Here is a 19797-nt window from a genome sequence, read left to right as displayed (position 1 = left end):
GGGACTCACTTCGACTGTTACCCTCCCCCACAGTCCTAGGGATTATCTTTTATTAACAGATGAAGGCCTCTCAGTGCCCTCTCTCGTCCTTTTCTCACTCTGGCCGCACCAGTACCAGGCTGTGTGGTACCAGACGAGAGGGGCAGAGAAGGTTCAGTTTTAAGTAGCTAAAACTAGAAAAATAAGTTGGTGAGTCCTACAATTTTAATGTTCTGGCTCTGGGTTTGGGCAGTGATGCCGGCTCTGGTTCTTCTGTAATCCTAGGCGGCACTGTGGTGGAGATTCTCGAGTTCCACACTTACAGACTGATTCTGAATGGCTCAATCTACTTGTGAATTATCGAAACTAGATGAAACTGGTTCTTGATGTATGCAGTTGGCTTTCTCCTTTTAAGTCTTGATGAAGCTAAATAGGTTATGGCTGTGTCCAAACTAGTTTAAACTGGGATTTTCTCGACTTCCTCAAGTAATATTTATTCGTCCACTTTACTAGAATGGTTCACTTTACTGGAAGCAAGATAGTTTGAATGGAGCCTAACATAGGATTGCTCCAATCAGTCGCCTCTGGTTGTCAGCAGAAAGCCAGTACTGCAACCTTGCCTGAGAGGCCTAAAGAGCAAGTCTATGGTTATAATTATTCTCAAGATCAACCTGAATAGTGTTTAGATTATATATAGTTTATAGTTATGTATTGACTCAGGCTTTTAGCTAGGCAGGAATCAACCCTGCGTGAGCATCTTAGTCCGCTCTCTCTAAGAGCTGTGGGTTGATGTTTGTTGCTCAGGAACCTCCAGCCACCCCCTCCCCTTAGACCATGCAGTCCCCTCACCTTGATCCGGCTGACTGCTTCCTGGGCCTGCATCATGCGTACATTTTTGGAGGGAGTTTTGTCTGAGAGCAGCTGAGTGGAGCCAAGGTAATTGGCAGCAAAAATAATTCCATCGATCAAGTCTTCAGGGTCACAAGGTCCAGGGACTGTAACACATAGAGCCACACAGAGTGAATGATGTCACAGGGTGAAGCCACATCCTGACGCTGTATCCTACCCCCCTGCTCACTGTTTCTATAAGTGCCAGTCTAAGACGTCTCAGAGCCATCTACTATGAGAAATGATGTGTTTACTTGAATATGAACCAAAGTCCAGCAGTAAGAAAGAGAAGTCTCTTAGCCAGGCCTGGAATCCTAGTTGCTTGGGAGGCTGAGGCAGGAAGGCAATCTGTTCAAAGTTTGCCTATATGGCCCTTGACTGGCACATGTGTGAGGTAGTAGGTTAAACAATTCCTCCCACCCCACCATAGTCCTGTGGATTGGAGCATGGACTCTTGGGCCACAAGGGCCATGCCATACTCATCTTTGACTGCCATGCCTGTCACATGTGTCTATAAACTGTATGCCTGCTTGGGTGAATAGTCAGAGGAATAGAAAGCTGTAATAATGGAAAACACCATTTCCTGACACTTTCTATTTCCTTTCTACCCACTCAAAATTTCCTCCCAGTTTGGTCTGTGATGGAGGAATCACATTTCCTACGTAAAGAGAATGGGGTATTTCTTTCCTGCAATGGCACCAGACTCCAGCTCTGTAAACTGATAACATTGCAGCAAAGCCATGGGCCCATGCTGCCAGTCTTCCAACCGAGATCAATCCCAAGGAAAATCAGATTTTTCTGTTCTCACTCACCAGTCCACTAAATTAAATCTCTGTTTTAAACAGAGGGATATCTGATTCTAATCACAATCACCTATAATCCACACCCCAAAGTAAAGCATACCCACAAACATTACATATAACAGGTTCACTGAAGACAGATATTTTAATTGCAAGTAAAAAATATATTTTCTTTGACTTGAGTGGCAATTCTGAGGAGACTAGAATATAGCCCACTGTGAAGCGTCAGGTTCTAGAAATAAAATAACTTGAAGTGGAAACAATTTGCTTCCTCACATAGAGCTAATCTGAAGTGGTTTTTATTTTCATTTTAATGGTCTGGCTTGCCTTGAGTTGTTCCCCATGAGAAACTGCTGGCCAGGGTACAAACTTATTCACTTTTCAACAACTAAGGTTGTTGTATCAAGTTAGTCAGGACCTTTATGACACAGCGGTGTGTAGCTTTTCCACTGCTGGCCTTAGCCTTTGCTCCCCGGTCAGTGACAAGAACAAAGGATTCACAGTTGCTATACTTTTACTTTAAGATATTCATAATTAGAAGGTTTGTGGTCTTTCCCCCTATTTTGTTTTACATCCAGTGCCTCCAAATGCTAAAAGATTCATGAACGACCCCAGTACTCAATATTTTCTCTTCGGTTCTTACCTTCAACGTAGGTTGGGAATGAAGCCAAGCTTTTTCTTGACTGTAATTAAGACAAAGAGGTTTCAAAAAGGGCAGAGCATGATGAAATATACATTAGCACAAGCGTCCATGCAACATAAAAAAGAATACATCACCAGTGGCATTTGCTAACCAGTTACTGACCATTTTTCATTAGAAAGAGTTTAGTGTGGATGAATATATGCATTTATCCACACAATACTATTAATACCCAGAACTGCCCACTGAAGTCTTAAGTGGTCAAAAATCCCCCTACATTTCAGAGGGGTGTTTGTTGGCTTTAAAAAATGTATAATCAGCCGGGCAGTGGTGGCGCACGCCTTTAATCCCAGCACTCGGGAGGCAGAGGCAGGCGGATCTCTGTGAGTTCGAGGCTAGCCTGGTCTACAAGAGCTAGTTCTAGGACAGGAACCAAAAGCTACAGAGAAACCCTGTCTCGAAAATAAAAAAAAAAAAATGTATAACCAGCAATAAAGACTATAATACTCTATGCACTATACTAAATGCACCAATAGCATGGCTGTGTACTCTGAGAGTCAGGGTTCCCTGGACAGTTTCCTTTAGATGGCTGACACAAAGGAATCTGTTAAAAAAAAATCAACTCTTGTACCTTTTAATCTCTTACTGATTCATTTAAGCTGAAAAACTCCATTCTGTAAATCATGAATTTGCATTTCTTTAAAATAAGAATGAAAGATTAAGTTCCAAACACTAGCCTTCTGCATGTGTCAGCTCATAGTAGAGGTCAGCCTTAACGGCACTGTTGGGAGGGGTGAGCTAAACACCTTCCAGAGTCTGGCCGGCTGGGAGTTTATATGCCACAGGCTCCTTTCATAAGCACATACACTGGAAACGGCTCTCCATGAGAGGAGGGCAGAGGATCTGTTTCTGCTTCAAATGCGTTCAGAACGTGGAGCTGAAATGTGTGCAAAGGACTGCTCGGGTTCAGAAGTGAGCACCTATAACGGGCAGCAGGTAGGGTTTACATGGTCAAGATTTACGAGGGCACATGTGATCATTTAAACATGCTCTTTGGAGAAGGACACCCGTTCAGTACACTGACCCCTGAGATGACGACAGGCTTGGGGGAACCTGATGGGCTAGATGAGCAGCGGGCTGTGGGCGAGGACTAGGGTGTCACTCCGTTAACCTGCAGAGGAGTCTAACATTGGCATGCTAATAGAGGTTGAAAATTGGTGCGCCTTATCATTCAGGACAGTCACAGGAATTCCACACTAATTGCATTGGTAGACTACACAGGGCAACTTTCAGTAGGGCCCCTGCAAATGTGCTCACTGGGATGAAATCGGGTCTCTTGAGTACCAAGAACTGAAGCTCCTGGCTGCTAATGCACGTGTGGAAAGGCATGGCTAGCAGGGCCGTGCTCTCATCAGGAGAATGCCGCAAGCTTCTTCACAGGGGCCAAAGACCATTTTCCACCGTCTCCCCGCTCTTATCTCAGTGTTTCGGAAGCAACGAGAAGTCATTAGCGCCATCAAAATGTCTTAGTCTCCAGACAACTTTAAAAAGCCGATTCGGTTTTCCTGAGCTACTAGGACACTTCTCTGAATGCTAAAACCTGTTTTAGCAGGAGCTACAGGAGAATTACTTTAGAGCAGCGATAGTAGGCAATTGGCACATCCACTCGCTCTCCATTTGTTCGCTCACCATTATTAGATTTATTTCATTCTGGGGTAGTACTTAGAAAATAGCATACGATGAGGATTTTCGTCAGTATTTCTAAAGATATGCAGAGCCATGTGCCAGGCCGTGTAGGGACTGGGAGACTAACACATCTACTGTCCCTATTAACACCTGCTGCGTAATCGAAAGCTTAATCAGAAACCTGCTGTGGGCATGCCTTCTCACACGTGGACTGAGATGACCATCAGCTGACCCTTAGCAAGAATCAAGAAAGTTTTGTTTAAGACATTAAGGGCTAGGCTGAATGTGGAGGGAAACCCCTGTCATTTGGACGGGAAAAGAGGCAAGAGGAGTGTGGAATCAAGTCAAGGGCAGCCCGGGCTACATTCCATTTCTCAAATAAAACAAAAACAGAAGAAATTAAAGCTGAGAAGTCAAGATTTTTCAGGGGTCACATGAACTACGTGTAGAGTCCATAGGCATGATAACCGGGCATGTGACCTTACACACTTTCCACACCAGGTGCAGTAGATCCTGGCACTTCAGAGCATGGGCTGACAGGACTTCAGATTCAAAGCACAGCTGACCGCTTGTGAGCTGGGTAGTCAGATGGACCCGGCTCTGGCTTTCGGAACTAACACATGAGGACAGATATCCACCCCCCAGAACCACTGAAGGGCTCCAATGAGACTCAATCTGCCTGCCCTGTGCTGGAATACGGCAAACGCTTAACAAATGATAATGTTTGTTATTGTCGCTGCCACTGTAGCTGTCATTCTTCCAGTCTTACCCAGCCACGTGCTACAAATAAAGACAGTATCAAGTAACGGCAGAAACTATGATCTTGTCACCTAGTGACAGAATCTGTGAATAGACCAGATGAGGAGAAAATGTATTTCTAGAAAAACTTCATTTAATAAAATTTATACCTCCCAGTCATATATAGGATACATTTTAGAAACAACTTGTTACTCAGGCTGAATTTAACTAAAGATTGTCAGCACAGCTGGGCGCCAGAGACATACCTCTTTACCACATCCAGTGCCCAGGAAGGAGCAGCTGCAGCTGAACCCACTTGTGCCCACACAATCACTGTGCAGGGACAGGGTTACCTGGTGTGGATCCCCAGTAGGCAGTGCCCATCACCTTGGGCTAAGAGGACACTGGGTGCTAAAGGAGCCAGTGGCTCTACGCAGGGGAAAACACCTGCCCTTTTTCAAGCCCCAGAAATTTTAGCTACATCTTGTATCTTAAGAGCTTTGTCAGAGTTCAGTATGTCTCTAACCATGAGTGAGGTAAACACAGAACTTGTCCCCAAGGGACACCTTACCTCCTCCTTGTTGAGTAGCTTCTAGTCTACAGTTAAGATGAGAAGTTTAGTTCCCCAGTCCTACTGAGCATGTTTCGAGGGCTCTGTGGACATCTGAGGCTAAGTGAGTACCCGTGACAATACAGAAGGGCCTCATTCCGTCATCACAGAACGTTCTTTTGGAAAAGATGCTGGTAGACAGTTCTGAGGTTCAGTGTCCTGTGATACAAAAGTTCTGTAACCAGCTGCAGACGGCACTGAACACCCGGAATGCAAGTGGAATTCTCGTATTCAATAACTACCAGACACCCATGGCCAGTGACCACCAAACTTGACAGTTCAATCATGGTTCCCATGGACAATCTTCACACAGCAGAGGAGAAGAAATATATCTCTCTCCAGGGTAGGCGGAGATGAAAACAATAGAGCATTATCGGGGTGAAGCAAAATAGGCATCTGGAATAAAGATGGTGCCCTACCTCTTTATTTGTGGAGGCTTCCGTGGGGTCACTGGGATGAAGGGCTATGCTTGATGACTCAGCACCCAGAGGTGAGGAACTGCCAGGAGAAGGGGACTGGAACACACAAGAGGGACAGACAGCAGTGAGAGGCGCTTCCTTGGCGAGAACTGCCAACTGCACTCAGTGGACCTGGCCATGTGAGCTTCCAACTCCATCTCTTTTGGGACTTTTTCTCCCATTAGGCTAACATTTTAAAGAAAATATGGACTTTCGGTAGGCATCAAGCTTAAAGGTGTATTAGACAATGTTAATCTTTTTCTTAGTGAAAGTTACAAATAATGTTTAAGTCACCTGTCCAAGACAGTCTGAATGGAACACTGGGACCTAAAACTGCCCATTACATTGTCCACGGCAGTTCAGATGACTAAGGTGGTCCTTCTTAATTCATAGGCCACTGTAAATTCAGAGACATTTCAACACTCAAATCACACTGTTTTGGACCATGTCACCATAGTTTAGAAATCCTTTGTCAAATGACAGGCTTGAAAATAAGACTTAGAAAAACATGTTTGGGGAGCATGGTCCATGTGTTAGTGTGGCGGTGCCTCCGTCGGTGGGCACAGGTAGGCGCTAGCAGTGGACATGAAACCTCAGTTCCCGTGCACAACGCAAGTATCCCCTAAGTACATGCTAAATGAATGACCAAATAAGCGAGTCACGGGACAGATACAGGCATGAAACACTCCCATATGATACCAGAAAGCTCCATGTGCTCCTGGAATCTTGGGAGATGAGGGGTACATTCAGGTTGGGCCTCAGAGATGGTGACCAATTCTGTAGTGATGGCATGGGGGTGCAAGGATGTGGTGCTTCCCAGCTGTGGGTGATAGACCTGAGAGCCCACATGTAACACAAGAGAAACCAGACAGGACATATTCTTCCAGCTGTGGGTATAAAAACCAGGGCGGCAAATCCTGAGCAAAGGAAAGTAACCCCGCTGCACACCTTGCGGGAAGTTAGGGCACAAGGCATCAGAACCGTATCTTTGCACAGGAAGGGACAAGTTTCACAGTGACGAGGTGCTGGGGGAACAGAGAATGTTAACAGACAAAAGAACCTCAGTGGGCATTACTGAAAACTATGTCCAAAAAGTCTGGACTACAAGAACTACAGGGGACACCGAAAAATAACCCAGTAAAGTGCACTATTTAGCTAAGACCCTATGCGACCCCCATCTCTGGTGATATTATTACTTAATTCCAAGCAGGGAACTGAGGGCCCTCGAGCCCCTCACATGGTAACATGAAGACATCTATCTCCACAGTCAAGGCAGGAGGGCAAGCATAATATGAGAGCAGATATAAAGCACCCTAGACCCCAGAGCCCCCTGGCCACAACAAAGCAGCATTGCATGGCTTTCAGAAGAAACACACGGCATTTTCCAGTCATCACCCAAGAGAGCTGCTGGTTGCTTACTGATTTAGCACTGTTTGGCCGACTCAAAATTAATGTAGGAAAGGATGAGAATTTAATGCCATAAATCTCCCCAGTTTTTCACACGGAGAAGGCTTCTTTTCATATTTGTGCCTTGATTTTTTTCCCCCAAAAGATTTTATGGTTCCCTTTGAGCCTTAGGGAAGCTGCTGCAGTTGGATTTTCTTGAACTGTTTGCTTCAGGGTCATGGGCATACATTGTTATAAGAAGCTACCTGACAGACAGCCCAATATTTCCCATTTATTTCCACTCCAGTATTCTACAAACACATTTCTTACCACCCTGTGGAACTGGACTGTTCTTTAGTGACATGGGAAGACAGGCGATCTGGGCAGTAGGCAGGGATGTGGAAGATGGAACCCAGACCCACACACAGTAAGGTAGCTGTGGTTAGTGCTGGGTGCCTATCAGGGAATGCTGGGGAAGAAGGGAACACAGGTCTGCTGGTCACTTCCCTGATAAGAGCTTTTACAGCCCCCACACTGACCTTATCGGGGGGCCTCCCTCTCCCTAGACACTTGATGCTGTAGCCTTCAGCCACGCACAAGCTGGGGTGAGTTTCCTCCATCCACAGCTTCCCTTCCTTCTCCCCCATGTTCAGTGCTTAGCTCAGAAGCACACCCCTCACTAGGATTCCATAAATGCGAACCATAGCTCATGTCTCCCCTATGGAATGTGCTGTAGTTTGTGTTGAACCTTGTTTGAGTGTGAATGCCTAAGAGCTCTTCAGCAGCAGGGATGCTGTCTTCATTATCACACAGGTGGGGCGTAGCAAAGGGAGGCATGGACAGACGACTTCGGTGTGGTACCCTGGTTATACTGCTTCCAACCTGCGCTGAAAGAAGATATGAAATGACACTGCCCACTGCTTCCTTGGGATGATTTCTTTCAGTGGTCAGAGGTGAGTCCCCCTCTGATGGACTGTCCCTCTGCTCCTCTGTGTAGAACATGCATTGCTCATCTTGAGCTCTAGAAATCTATTTGTTCCTGCGAGGACTTCTAACTTGGGCTCTAGTGAAGTTCTTTTAACACATCACAAATTTACAAATTGCCATTTGCAGACCAAGGCAAGCATGCACAACACCTTCAAACAGACCTAGCCCTTACAAGGATGAAACAAAGATATTAAAATGTCTGCTTCAAAATCTTTTGTTATGTTCAACCTCCCTGTTTTGGAGTATTACTTTAACTGGGCAAAGATATGTTACATTTGCTTATGCTGGGGAACATTATTTTATATGAAGGTGTGTTACATTTGTATCTGCTGCTTTTTTGCTAACAATGTAAAGATGTGTTGCATCTGTTTCACCTTGCCTGCCTAAGGCACCTGATTGGTCTAATAAAAAGCTGAACAGTCAATAGCTAGGCAGGAGAGGAACAAGATCAACAAAGCGAGTAGTGTGCCATTAATAAAACAACAGGGAGTTCATGCTTCTCAGGAACAACCTTGAGTGTAAATGGATTACATGCACCAACCAAAACAGACAGCATGAATGAGTTAAAAGACTACATACTTACTACATAAACCCACTTCTCCAGCCAAGAATCACGAGACTGAAGTGCAGTCTTAGAAAATAATACATCACACATGTGGGAACATGACCAGGCAGGAATAACTATAGCAATATTTGATAAAACAGAATTTAAATAAATGCAAAAATATAGACAAAAGGATCATTTTACAGGATGATAAAGTGGTTACATTCTCAAGCCCTAGTGTCTAACAGACTAGTGACTGAATCCAGTCTTCCCTGCTTATAGCTCTAAGACTGGACAGGGGGCCTGTCCTCCATGACCCTTCCTGAGAAAGGGGAAGGCACTTCTGCCCCACCTCCTGAGGGTGACAGGCAGCCTGGCTCATGTGAATGCGCACTGATGGGCAGCTAGTTATCCGGGAACCTATACAACACTCATCCAATATAAGCAGTCTTACAATTCCAATCTCACATTGTTTTTTCACTTTCTCAGAGGGCCAGCACAGCCATGGGATGCTTTCTTCATCTAATTTTGTTTCCTCATTAAAATTTCATTCATGGATAAAGTGAAAAAGCAAGCAGAAGGCTTATAAAACCACACGACAAAGACTACATTAATTCGTAAGCTCCAACACTTTAGCGGCTCATTAGTGGCTATAGGTAGGGGGCGGGTCTCTCTAGCTGCTGTGAACTGCTTCTGGCACCTCCACTGCCTTCCATGCATGAAAGCTCTTCTTCTTTCAACCTGAAAGTTGGCAGTGATACTATTGTAGTACACGCCCACCTCTCCTGTTAACCCCAGCACAGTGCAGATGACCCCAGTATACCACTGAGTAAGGACGCCTATGAAAGATGTCAGCTAGCTCTAGTGAGCCTTGAGTCCCTGTGAATATTGGTACCTCTTTACAAAGAAACTCAGTGACAAATTTACTTCAGCGAAGGGCAGGGAGAAGGTCAATATTGAAAACTTAAACAGTTTGGCTGAACCCACCTGGGCTTGAGCTATTTAGTAATTTCACCTGTAAAGGAACAACTCACAGAGACATCTGGGGTTTCCTTTCTGTCGCTTCCCAACACCCCCTGACTAAATGAGATAGTACTAAGAGTTCACAAGCCTTCTTCCCCAGGGACCTATTTTCTCTTTCCACACAAAGCTCTGTTCAAAGCGGTTCTAATTCAAGCCTTTCTACCTGCTTTGCTTGGAGACTAGTCCCGACTATCTCGGTGTTTAAGGCACCCTGCAGTTGGGCTTTAACTCGTTTGCACCCCTCGGCACTGCCACTTTGTCCCGTTTCCAGACTGTGACTGCATGTTTCTGCTCAATGGCTTTATCTCTGCCCCTCGCCCGGATTCTCCATGTGCAGGGGCCTCCAAAAGCCCATGCTAACTACCACCTCCTTGTGCAATCTTCCCAGTCCTCTTAGGCGAGAGGACTCCCTCCTAGGAGTCGTGCATGCATTTTATCTGCTTGACTTTCTCCCTGTATATTATAAAACTATAGTACCCTGTCATAGTATTTCAGGAAGTGCAGCAAAGGCAGGATTTATAATTAATTGACATGTTTCTTCTCCAAGTACCTAAGACAAAGGCCCTCATAAAATATACAACAGGGTTTCAATACATGTAATGGATAGAAAGCACACACAATACCTATCTTGTATCATTTGGAAGGGCAAACAAAAGTGAGCTCTACGTAATAGTTTTATGTAACAGGGTAAGTTCTGAGCGCGCACACGGTCACTGGCACCAGGGACCTCCACTCCTTCTGGATGAGGCCTTGTCACCCTTGCTTGCATATCATGCATTCCTGCGAGATTAGCATGGCAGAGTGGGCACCACAGTGGGCCCTGGTGCTCACAGAGGTGGCTGTACAGACGCTGCAATCGAGCCCTTGACATGTAACCCTTTCCAGCCTGAACAGCTTCCTGCTTCTACGCCTTTTCTATATGGGATTTCAAAGGTGTAGCTACACCGGGCTGTGGCACATGCCCCGGTTCTTCAGTCAGCTTTGTTTTGACACCGGGTGGGGCTTCTGACCCCTGCTGTTCACAGATGGCGCTCGTGCTTGTGCCTAGCCTACTGGCTTACCTGCCTTTGTTCCTTTCCCCAAATCAGGACACGCTGTTTTCCTTCTTGTCTGAGTTGCTTTATATTAATCTTATTCCACTTTAGAGTTATTTTGAAAAATCCCAAATATATGATGAGTTCTGTTTCCCTGATGTACGTTCACGCTTTTGAAATTTGAAACTGATTAAGAAGTACATAATTATCCACTCTATAGTATAATTCAAACAATGTTATCAATGCACATTTGTATTTCCTTAATGTGGTGAAGTAGCGAAGCCAGGATAGGCATTGAATGAGCATAATTATGTCATTAAGATGATAATAGCTTGGCTTAATGAAGTGTTTATATATATGTATATATATATATATATATATTCATAATGGATTCAATTAGAACTAATGGAAAACTTGGAAAGCACTGCTAGTTAACCACTCTAACCATTTCTGTTCTCTTCCCACAGAGCGCATCCTTCGGCTCCCATCCCTAAGCTCATAAACCTGTGTGGAAGCTGCCAGGACCCCAGAGAACTGTGCTTGGTAGCACTTAGCCCAGAGGAGCAACACAAAAATACCCCCCCCTGTCACTATCACAAGAGCTCTAAGCTTCTGAGGCCGTGTTCTCAAGGCTAAAGATTAACCAGTTAATTATGAAGCAACCATCAGTGTAAGGGTGAACCAGCCTATCACCCGGTAATGCTGTATGTACTGAAAGGGTGTCTAGCTCCCTTGATTAACTCGTTAATCAAGCCTCACTTGTTGTATCTGAGATACATTACACCAGACAAACGAGAAAGCCTTGTGCTCACTTCCCTTTTTAGTGCATTCATTCCTTGATGGGCCCCTCATGCCTTCCTGGTCACTTGCCTATGCTTTAGGAGCAAAGACCAGGCACTTTTAACTTGTATTAAAAATAGCAACTGAGCTGAATATAACCAAGCCAGGTGTGGCACATCCTGGCACTTGAGAAGCTGAGACAAAGGGTTTGAGAATGCTCTGGACTACATGGCGAGTTCAAGGCTGGCCTGAACTGTGTAAAAACACCCATCTCAAACCAAAACAGACAAAGGAGGAAATACAGCTACACTCACAATTTCTAATAGTACAACACCTGCTAGAAATAGCAACAGCTACCACTTTCAAAGAGCTTACGGGGTGCCCGGCACCACGCAGGGGCACATTCTCATTTTCCAGCCAGGCAGTTATTCGTGCACAAGGCACTCATAGCCATGGTTATGTGTCAGCTCTCAGCAGTGAGAGATGCCACAGCCTGGAATGGTGGGGATGCAGTGTCCAGATGAACTCATCCATCAGAACACAGAGAATCAAAAGCAGCACTCACGGCGAGACACGGCAACGAGCCCACCTTTCCCAGGTCCTGGCTCAGTGCAAAATAGCCCCTGATCTCTAAGCCACCATTACTCCCAAGCTCATTTCCCTCTACCCTGGGTAATCCCCTCTCCCCGCCCATTCCCTGCTTATCAAGAGAAAGGCAGAGCACCACAGTCTACCTGGGCCAGGAGCAGAGGACTGAAGCCTGGCCGCACAACCTGCCCAACAAGAAGGGGCACGTACCTCTTCTTCGTGACTTTCAAATTGGTACATCCAAAAGTTCTCCATCCTTCCAGGTGCTATTTGGGCAACGGGGCGAGCCCTTGGGCATCCACTTGTGAGCTGAGGTGAACTCCTGCTCTCAGTGCCGCTTGGTGGACAGTCTTGGTGGTGTTAGGTGCCCTTGTCAATAATGCAACTGGTAACAAGAGCTGTGACCACCTCCAGAGTGTCTGCCCCTCCACTTTAACCCTTCAGGGCTGGGCGGCCAGGGCTGTCTCGAGTCATTGGCGGAGCATCATCAGCTGATATTTCTGAGAGGAATCTGGCCCATCCTTCTCAGTGGCACCTACTATTTCTGGGGGAAATAAACTCAGCACAGAGGTGCCGCCACAGACTTTCACACACCCCAAACTCTGTTTATAAAACCTGTGAAGAGGCATCCAGCTTTGGAAGAGAAAGGGGAAGGAGGGAGGTGGCTGAAGATGTTCTCTCGGGCCTTCATTGGAAGGCACCTGGGTGTGTGGGGAGAGCTCAGGGAGCTCTGATCAGTTGTTGGCTGGTAGCAGGGGCTGCTGAAATATGCCCTCCTCACCAACACCAACTACACAACATCACTGTGCTCTAACAACCTTCCTGTGTGCCGCGAGCAAGACAGGCTCTGACCAACCAGAGAAGAGCTACCTCATGGTCAGCATGGTTTAGACCAAACAATATATGATTCCAGATCAATCTCAAAAACAACCACATCTGCCAACAATAGTAAGGAATGACCCGGCATAGCTGGGCAGAGCTGAGCTGGAGAAAACACAGGGAGGCTGTGGTATGGATTGCAGAAATGGGAGGCCTCCCGAGTTCCTATGCTATACTGATTCATGGAGCCAGGGTGGCAGGGAGGGACCTGGGTGCACTAAGTCCCTTACCCTCACAGGAGCATCAGCTTCCTACTCACCACGCCCTCTGTCAGACCTGCTAGCAGGGCTCCCTCTGAGGCTCATGTTTAGTCAGTGACTGTGGACAGGGTTAAATGGTAGAACAAAACACACAGGATCTGAAGCCATCCGAACTGGTGTTTCCTACGTGTGCTCAAACTCTGTGGCCAGCGGGAGGGAGGATCACACAGAGACTGACCCTCTGGACTTGCCCATCTTTCTAGTCATTCTTTGAGTCTGATGAGTCTTCCTGGCAATCAGGGTGCACCCACCATAGCCTCAGTCAGTGGCTATAATTCCTGCAGCCATTAGCCAGCATTAAGAAGGAAAGTCTTTTGCAGGATGGTGCTCAGTGAGTCCCTAAAAGTGCTGAGTTAGAATGTTTCTCCACATGTTTGGTTTTCTCTCGTTGCTTCTTTTAAAGAGAAAAATCTTTGGGTGTTGAATATGAAGTGCCCAGACTCATACTCGATGGCAGTTAACTCTCTCTGGCTTTTTGTGAAGCCATTTTCCCTCGATCGCTCTAGAGGACACTTTGGTTTTGATTTTGAAGCTGTCAGAACAAAGCTATGGAAGCCACTGCTGCCAGGGAAAGCTTGTCACCTTTTCAGGTAGTAGCCAGAGATGATCAACTCACATATGAATTAAGTTATCAGACAACTGAAGACTCAAAATCAAAACCCCAGCCTTCTGTGATGTAGGGACCAATCTTTTGGCACGACGGAACTTGAACCTCTTCCCCTGTGTTTTGTTTTCATTCTCTCTTCCCTTTAATGTTCATTCTGTACCTGAGACCTACTTAATTATTCATCACCACCTTCTCCAGGCTACATCAATTATGGATCACATCTGCGATGGAAAACTTCGCTAGTAGCAAGATGGTGCTGAGACGGGAGCATAAGGAATAGGACCCACACACCATACTGGAGGGCGAGAGCACAGTGCTGGGGGCAACAGCCGTCCTCAGGGCCGGCTTGCCCTGGAGGCCTCCCACCCTGCAGGCCTCTTCCAACCCCAGCAATTTCCCTGAATTCCATGCTTCCCAACCAGCCCTGCTTCTTGACCCAGAGAGAAACAATATTCATATGATACACTGGGTCAATTAGAGACCCAAGTGGGGCTGAGCCTAGTGGATGAAGACTGCAGCCTAGTGGAACAGGTATTTCTGTTCCCACAGTCAAGGGAGACTCCAGCACACAGACTGAATGCCTAGCTGGAACTCACAAGTCTTTACAGCATGTCCTGTGGACACCGACAGCCCCTTAAGATTGAAAAGAAACCCAGCCTAAAAGCATGCCACGGATATGCTTATCCTTCTGCACAAACTCTCCATTTTCAAATTTCTACAGTGCCCCTTCATCCTGCATTCTCGTGTGTAACCACTGCTCCATCCACCTCTGTACTGACTCTCACACACTCTGGCGTCATTCTCCCCCAGTCACATTGGAACCTGTAGGTTCTCTTTCTCACAGCCACAAGGTGGAACAACAACCTAGGAACCGGAAATGACTGATGAGGTCATAAGCAGAAGACACCCTTCAGTTTTAAGGCCAGCTGCTCTTTCTTTGCTGACAGAATGACTGACACCAAATACGGGACTTTTCGGATGCCTCCAAAGGTTTACCTCCTGAAAGTCAAACCCCTGTTGAATCCTCTCCTGGGAAGGTCGTGTGGGTCAGGTATCAGCCTCAACAATGCAAGAAAATGACAGTGGTGCAATGCCACTCACTGATTGGGTTACCAAGGACTGTGGCTTCCATCTTGCCACCAGATTCTGGAGCCTTCTTGTCTTGCATACTTTAAGGGCGAAATGGGACCTATGGGGCAATGAACTGAGAATGCCCCAGCCAAGATCAACGGGAAACCGAGGCTGTCTGCCAGTTGGCTTTGAAGAGCTGAAACCTACCCACAGCATGGGAGCTTGGGAGCAGAGCTTTTCCCAGGAACACTTTACAATGGTAACAGCCCCCTGATGCCCACTTGCAGACCCTCAGAGGCTCACGGTGTGAGGCAGACATGCAGGCTGCTTTCAGTGTTGGGTGGCAGTAGTCTAAGACATCAAATAAGGATTCAGATGAAAGCCTTAAGAGCAGAACAGGCTGAGAGGTCTGGCTGTGGACTTGATAAGGGACTGGCCTCAAGTGGAACGCTACGCAGACAGAGCTCTGGCTATCATATAATATCCTGGGGTCTCATACAATACACGTGCAGAACACACTACAAAATATCAGTTTAATTTGAAAATGGACTTGTAACTTGTGAATAGGGATCACAGTCCTAATTCTCTCCTAGCCAGCAGAAAAGCAATCAACAGGAAAGACTCAGGACTCAACTGCTAGTCAGCCTCTTAAGTCAGGGAATGGGCAAAGACCTAGGACCCCACTGCCAGGTTGTGTTCCGAGGTCAAGGAGGAGGACAAGACCCAGTGCCCACTGCTGGTCAGTCCCCACCCCAATTAGTCCTGTGAGGTAAGCCAACTACCAAGACTCTTACCCCACTGAAGAGACTGCTTAGTGATTAAGATCAGATCACTGACTTTCTTCCAAAAGACCCAGGTTCAATTCTGTAGTGAACACTTAGAACAGAAAACAAGAAAACAAAATGGAGTGGTTCACAAAATAGAGCCACTCTTGCTCGATGTCCTGACATCAGACATGCTGAAAGCAGAAGCAAGCACCTGGGCATCAACACCAATGCCTTGGAATCAGGCAGCCCTTGCTAATCAGGAGCAGGGACCAAAAGTCTGCAAGGACTAGATAAGGCTCAGAAGGAGCATAAAAAGCCAGGCTCCAGGTGGCTCAGCACAACTGCCTAAACGTGAATAAACAAGGACAACCATAGACATGCTACTGTAGCTGGGGGAAAGCTACAAAAGGCTTCAACCCTACATAAAGAACTACTGACAACTAAGCAAGGATGAGCGAGAGAAACAGTCTTCCCCAACAATGAGCAGACCAATCAGCCCTGAAATCATAAATATAAGAAGCATTATACAGACTGAGCAAATTGTGCTTTTGTATTTAGGAGTGCGCGCGCGCGTGTGTGTGTGTGTGTGTGTGTGTGTGTGTGTGTGTGTGAGAGAGAGAGAGAGAGAGAGAGAGAGAGAGAGAGAGAGAGAAAGAGCAAGAGCAATTAATGAAAAAGGCTATAAATTTGAATTGAGAAAGGAAGCATAGGGGTATATTAAAAGAATTGGAGCAACTGGAGGGAGGAAAGGGAAAAGGGAAATGTAATTTTATTATAATTAAAAATTAAAAGAATTACATTTTTTATAAGTTCAGTGGAAAAACTCACTAATAGAATGGGTCATGTGGAGGGAAAGCTAAGAGGACTTGAAGACAATTAACTGGATCATTTAGCCAATATCAACAGCAATTTTTTTTAAGTTTTCTTGAAACACAGTAGTCCTGGCTATCCTGGAACTTGCTCTGTAGACCAGGCTACCCTTGAACTCAGAGATCTGCCTGCCTCTGCCTCCTGAGTGCTGGGATTTAAAGGCATGTGCCACCACTGCCCAGAGCATCAATGACAAATTTTTAAAAAGTATGAATTGAATATGCAAGATCTTTGGCACATTATGAAAAAACAAAATATATGAATTAGGGGAAGAAGGGGAAATTTTTCATGATGAAGAAATAGACCATAAAATCATAAGCTAAAATTTACCAAATTTAGGAAGAGAGATGCTTGTCATGATATACAAACACCAAATAGACTGGACCAGAAAAGAAATTCCCCATTTAATATCATAGTTAAAACACTAAATACACATAACAAAGAAAAACTCTCAAAATTGTAAGATAGAAAGGCCAAGTCACATATAAAGGCAGACCCATAGAATAACAGCCATTTTCCCAAAGGAAACCTTAAGGAGAAAGAAAATGTTTCTATGATAAAAAGAAAACAGGCTAAAGTAATTTATGACTATCACGCTGGTCCAACAGAATAGAAGGAATCTTTTGGTATTAAGTAAAAGAAAACTAAGAAATATACATACAACTTCAAAATTAACAAAAAGGAATCAATAAACGCCTTCCAATAATAACACTGACTATTACTGTTCTTAATTCTCTGATCCTGTATTAGAAACAGGATCCTTCTTTCACTGTCTCCAAGAAACATACATCACTAGCAAAGATAGATACCCCTTACAGTGGCAGACTAGAAAATGTTTTTCAAGCAGATGGACACAGGAAACAAGCAGGATTGATATTCCTATTTGACAAAATGCACTTTAAACAAAATCTAGCCAGAAGAGATCAAAAGGCTACAACCCATAAAGAAGATGTTACAACTCTAATCATATACACATGGGACAGAGGCAGACCTGTTTCATAAAACAAATGTTACTCCACAGTAACTGAGGGCAACCTTAATACTCCACACTCACCATTAGAGAGATCATCCAGACAAAAGTAAACAGGGAAACAACAGGATTAAATGACACAAAGATCAAACTAATAAATATTTACTGAGCATTACACCCAAATGCTATAGATGAACATTCTAGTAGACAAGGAACTTTTATAAAATAGATCACATACTCAGACACAAAGAAAGTCTCAAATAAAAGAAATTGACATAAATCCTCATACTTCAGTTGATCACAGTGTACAAAGTTAGAAATCAACAGCAAGTGAAACTACAAACCAAATCAAACCCCCAAGAACCCCTCAAAGTGGAGTTTAAACGATAAATTATTGAATGATCAATGGATCATCAATGGAAATAAAACAAAAATTCTTAGATCTGAATGAAAATCATTATACAACATACTAAAACCTGAGGTACAACAAAGGCAGTCCTAAGAAGTTGTTTATTACTCTAAGTGCCTACATTAACAACAACAATTATTTCAAATAACTTAACAATGTACCTAAAGACACTGAAAAAATAAGAATAAGCCAAACCCAAAGTTGTAGGTAAGGAGAAATAGTAAAGATCAGGTCAGTAACTAATGAAACAAATGTAAGCAAAACAAAAAAAATCAAAACCAATATGATGAATCAATAAAACAAAGAGTTGGTTCTTTGAAAAGATAATATTATTGACAAGCCCTTAGCTAAATTAACCGAGAGAAGACCCAAATTAATGAAATTGGAAGGGGCCAGAAAAATGGCTTAGTAGGTAAAAACACTTGCTATGAAAGTGAGAAAACCTGCCTTTACAGCCCATCACTCATTTAAAAAGTTGGGCATGGCTGCATGTACCTATAACCTCAGCACTGTGTTGGTCAAGGTGGATCCCAGGCCAGGAGGCTATACCAGAGCTTCAGATTCAATAAGCAACTTGGTCTAAAAAAATAAACTAAAATAAAATAAAGGAAGACACCAGATCTCATCCTCTGGCCTTCATATGCACATAGTCAACACACACACACATGTACACGTAGGCTTATACCTTACACAAAACATACATACATGTCACACACACACACGAGATAAATAAAATTGGGGACTAAAAGGAACCATTCCAATAGATATAAATGAGATTCAGAAAATCAATACCTTAAAAATATATACTCAACTAAGTTGAAAAATATGAAAGAAAGGTGAATTCCTTTCTAAGTTTACAAAAGTCAAAGAAGAGATACACAATCTAAACAGGTCTATAACAAACAATGAAATTAAAGCAGCAATAAGAACCCTTTCAACTAAAAGAATCCCAGGTCCAGAAAGATTCATCATATAATTCTACCAGATCTTCAAAAAACAAATAATTTTGTTAAAACAGAATGAAAGATGCTTCCAAATTCTTTTTACAAAGCAATTGCTATCCTGATACTCAAAGCAGATAAAGATAACAAAAAAGAAAATTATAGACCTGATTATAGATCAGTTTCTCTGATGAACAAAGACATTAAAAAAAACCCTAACAGATACTTACAAAAACTGAATTCAAGAACACTTCAAAAGATTGTATGTCATGATCAGGTTGGCTTCATTTCAGAGATTCAGGAATGGTTCAACATAAATAAATCAATAAGCTTAATTCAGCATATAGAGTGACCCAAATATAGAAAACACATGGTTATCTCAACTGACTAAGAAAAGGCTTTTGTCAAAAACCCAACATTCCTTCATAATAAAATCTCCATAGATGCCAGCTACGGTTAAAGGCAACATATGTCTACATAATAAAGGCTTATTATATATAATAAACTGTGGTGGTTTGAAAGAAAATGGCCCCAAAGTGAATGGCACTATTAGGAGGTGTGGCCTTGTTGGAGAAAGTGTGGGGTCAAGCTCTGAGGTTCCTTTTGCTCAAGCTTCTCTCAGTGTGACAGTCAGTCAAATTTCTGTTGTCTGCAAGATGTAGGACTCTCAGCTATTCCTCCAGCATGACATCCACCTGCATGCTCTCATGCTCTCTGTCATGAAGATGATAGACTGAAACTCTGAAACTGTAAGTGGGCCACGCCAATTAAATGTTTTCTTTATAAGAGTTGCACAGGGCAGGGAACCCTGACTGCCCCTCAGACTGGAGAGGGAGGGGCAGAGGAGTGGGGGGGAGAGGGAGAGGAGAGGGAGGAGGGGGG

At 44.3% G+C, this 19797-nt stretch overlaps 1 protein-coding gene and 1 long non-coding RNA gene across 3 annotated transcripts in view; one reads left to right on the top strand and one right to left on the bottom strand.

The window, feature by feature from the left end:
* Positions 1–16379, top strand: part of LOC126512363 (uncharacterized) — a 54448-nt gene extending 38069 nt beyond the window's left edge. The window contains exons 2-3 of the long non-coding RNA XR_007595021.1: positions 7999–8138; positions 11241–16379. This is a non-coding gene — a long non-coding RNA (uncharacterized lncRNA). The remainder of the gene's footprint in view (positions 1–7998; positions 8139–11240) is intronic.
* The window catches only part of Apba1 (amyloid beta precursor protein binding family A member 1), a 181268-nt gene that overhangs the window by 32734 nt on the left and 128737 nt on the right, over positions 1–19797 (bottom strand). For both annotated transcript variants that reach the window (XM_050160084.1, XM_050160090.1), the window contains exons 3-5: positions 5761–5856; positions 2311–2350; positions 829–974 (exon numbers count right to left, since the gene is read on the bottom strand). In XM_050160084.1, coding sequence (XP_050016041.1) covers positions 829–974; positions 2311–2350; positions 5761–5856 — 282 coding nt within the window. The remainder of the gene's footprint in view (positions 1–828; positions 975–2310; positions 2351–5760; positions 5857–19797) is intronic.

This window comes from Alexandromys fortis, unplaced genomic scaffold (genome assembly GCF_014885135.2).
Source record: "Alexandromys fortis isolate MF-2015 unplaced genomic scaffold, M_Fortis_MF-2015_v1.1 scaffold_10, whole genome shotgun sequence".
Taxonomy (NCBI): Eukaryota; Metazoa; Chordata; class Mammalia; order Rodentia; family Cricetidae; genus Alexandromys; species Alexandromys fortis.
This window is presented reverse-complemented; position numbering and strand designations above follow the sequence as displayed.